The sequence below is a fragment of the mitochondrial genome of Carica papaya, assembly GCF_054855325.1.
Source record: "Carica papaya mitochondrion, complete genome".
Lineage (NCBI taxonomy): Eukaryota > Viridiplantae > Streptophyta > Magnoliopsida > Brassicales > Caricaceae > Carica > Carica papaya.
Genome location: NC_012116.1, coordinates 75,358 through 77,500, shown reverse-complemented (window position 1 = coordinate 77,500; position 2,143 = coordinate 75,358). Strand labels below are relative to the sequence as shown.

The 2,143-nt window shown below is 42.0% G+C and overlaps 1 protein-coding gene across 1 annotated transcript in view.

Annotated features, from left to right (window-relative positions):
• On the bottom strand, window positions 1-78 carry nad5 (NADH dehydrogenase subunit 5; one part of a trans-spliced gene, as the record gives it; the window's edge cuts it). Coding sequence (YP_002608190.2) covers window positions 1-78 — 78 coding nt within the window.
• Window positions 79-2,143: the final 2,065 nt, after the last annotated feature.

Here is a 2,143-nt window from a genome sequence, read left to right as displayed (position 1 = left end):
TTCTGATCCTAGAAAACGTCCGAAAAAACCTGCTACGGAACTACCGAGCAGGGGCAAAAATACGAGAAGTAGATACATAATTTCGAGTGTGATCAGACAACCAAAAATCAGACAATGACAGAGCGGCCCGTGATTGAGTGGATAGGTGCTCAATGGAACAATTATAGTGGCACATGACACGATTTCTACTTCCTTCTAAAAAGCATGATCATACCTATGTTATGATCATCACATAGAAAGCGGTCGAAGTCGAACCGACGAACAAAAGGCAAATTCCAACTTATAAATGCCAGCCCACTCTTTCGTATTCAAGTAATCTCTTACAAAATAGTGAAAAACCTTTTGACTTTGAAATGAAAAAACAGAAAAAGCGAACTTTCACGTTCGAGAAAGATGTTGATTAAAGTAGATTCGGGAGTTGATGCGCTCGTCTCAGCTCTAACTTGGCTCCATATCAATCAATGAGTTCAATTTCAAGTTTCTTGATTGCACTCGCATACTAAAAAGCTCCTGTATAAAGCGAAAGCCCTCGGAGCAGAGGAAACTCGCGCATGTAAGCTCCTGACCGCTTCCAACGTTCTGCAAAAAGACCTTCTTAACTAGACGAGGTGAGAAGGTCTTTTATATGACCAATATATGACCAAGGCCTTGTCACGAGCTTGATTTGAACCCGCACCTCTGGGCAAAGGAAATACATACCCACCGAACCACCCAGACCGCCCCTCTACTGCTTGACTGCTCGACTTAGCTATTGAATGGTATGGAATCGGACTTCAAAGCCTTAAAGAGAAAGCTTTAGCAAGGGTAGGAGTGACTACTTACGCCAGCCCCTGACGAGCTTACCAGAACCTTCTCCCGAAACAAGAAGAGTTTGACTTGGACATGATATGAAGAGCCTTTAGGTTTAGATGAAGAACGCCCTACTAATACAAGTCAAGGAGAGGAAAGGACTCAAGACCCCGAGACAACAAAGGGTGAAGGTACTACATATAAGCCTTAAATCCCAACATTTGGCTTGATATGCTTTCTCTTCCATTTCTTGATATAGAGATTCTCTTTTTTCTTTTTTAAGCCATGAAGAACGAGAGAGGATAACAGGGGGTCAAAGTGACGAGACACCGGGATCGCGTCGCCTTTCGACACCAATCAAAGTCATTTCTGATGAGGAGGAGGCAACGAGCTTACCTTATTATTAGAGAAAGGAGAAAGAATGGGGGGATAATCCATAAGATCTGGTTCTCTAATGTTGATTCTGAATCTGGCTAAATTCTTTTTTTTTGATTGATTGCCTTTTTTTTCAAAGAAAGATCCCCCGAAGAGGAATTCCATTGAGAGGCAATCATCACGTCTTTCTCCCGAGGGCATGGTCCCCCCAGAAAGAATGTATTTCAGTCAATTTCGTTGGCTAGGCAGCCTTCTCCTCTGTTGTTCCTTCTAACATTGGAAATCAAATCAAACAATTGGAAGCATTGAGGTTCATTCGCATAGTCAGAAGGGAAAGACGGCCGAGGATCGTAGATTCGACCGCGGAAGCAGAAAAGAGATGTTTGTTGTTGACTTCCAGCTGCCTATTCAGCTCTATGAAACTGAATTCTTCTCATAAGACTATCTACTGGAAAATCCTAAGAGTAGAAAGATAAAACAGCGCTCGCTGAAAGGAGATTCTCAAGAGATTTTGGAGTGTATGAAATATTAAAGACTTGCATGCAGGCCTCATAGCAAGCCTTTAATTCGAGCGATCCACTTTCCAATTCTTATAAAATCTTGCTTGTAATCAGAGGAGAGATTCTCAATTCTAGAGAAAAGCAAGGTTTGGAACCCATGCGATACGCCTTTCTCCGTAAGCCTAGAAGCAAGTCAAGCGGTAAGAAAACCCATATCCGTTTCGTCTTTTTTTGATGATATCGTCAAATAAGATAAAAGAGGTCAGGGACAGGTGTCTTTGATATGCGATATCCGATACTCTTTCTCAAGTAGGTCTTATATTTCCGGTATGCGATGCGATATGCGTCCTTTTCGAACAGGCTATATTGCTTGATATCTCTGTCCTTTCCGTCCTCCCGGCTAGGTGAATCAATCTATCCTTCTTTCTAAGCAGGCGGAAAAAGGGTGTCTTAGAATTTCTTCTTAAGATTTTCTTCTT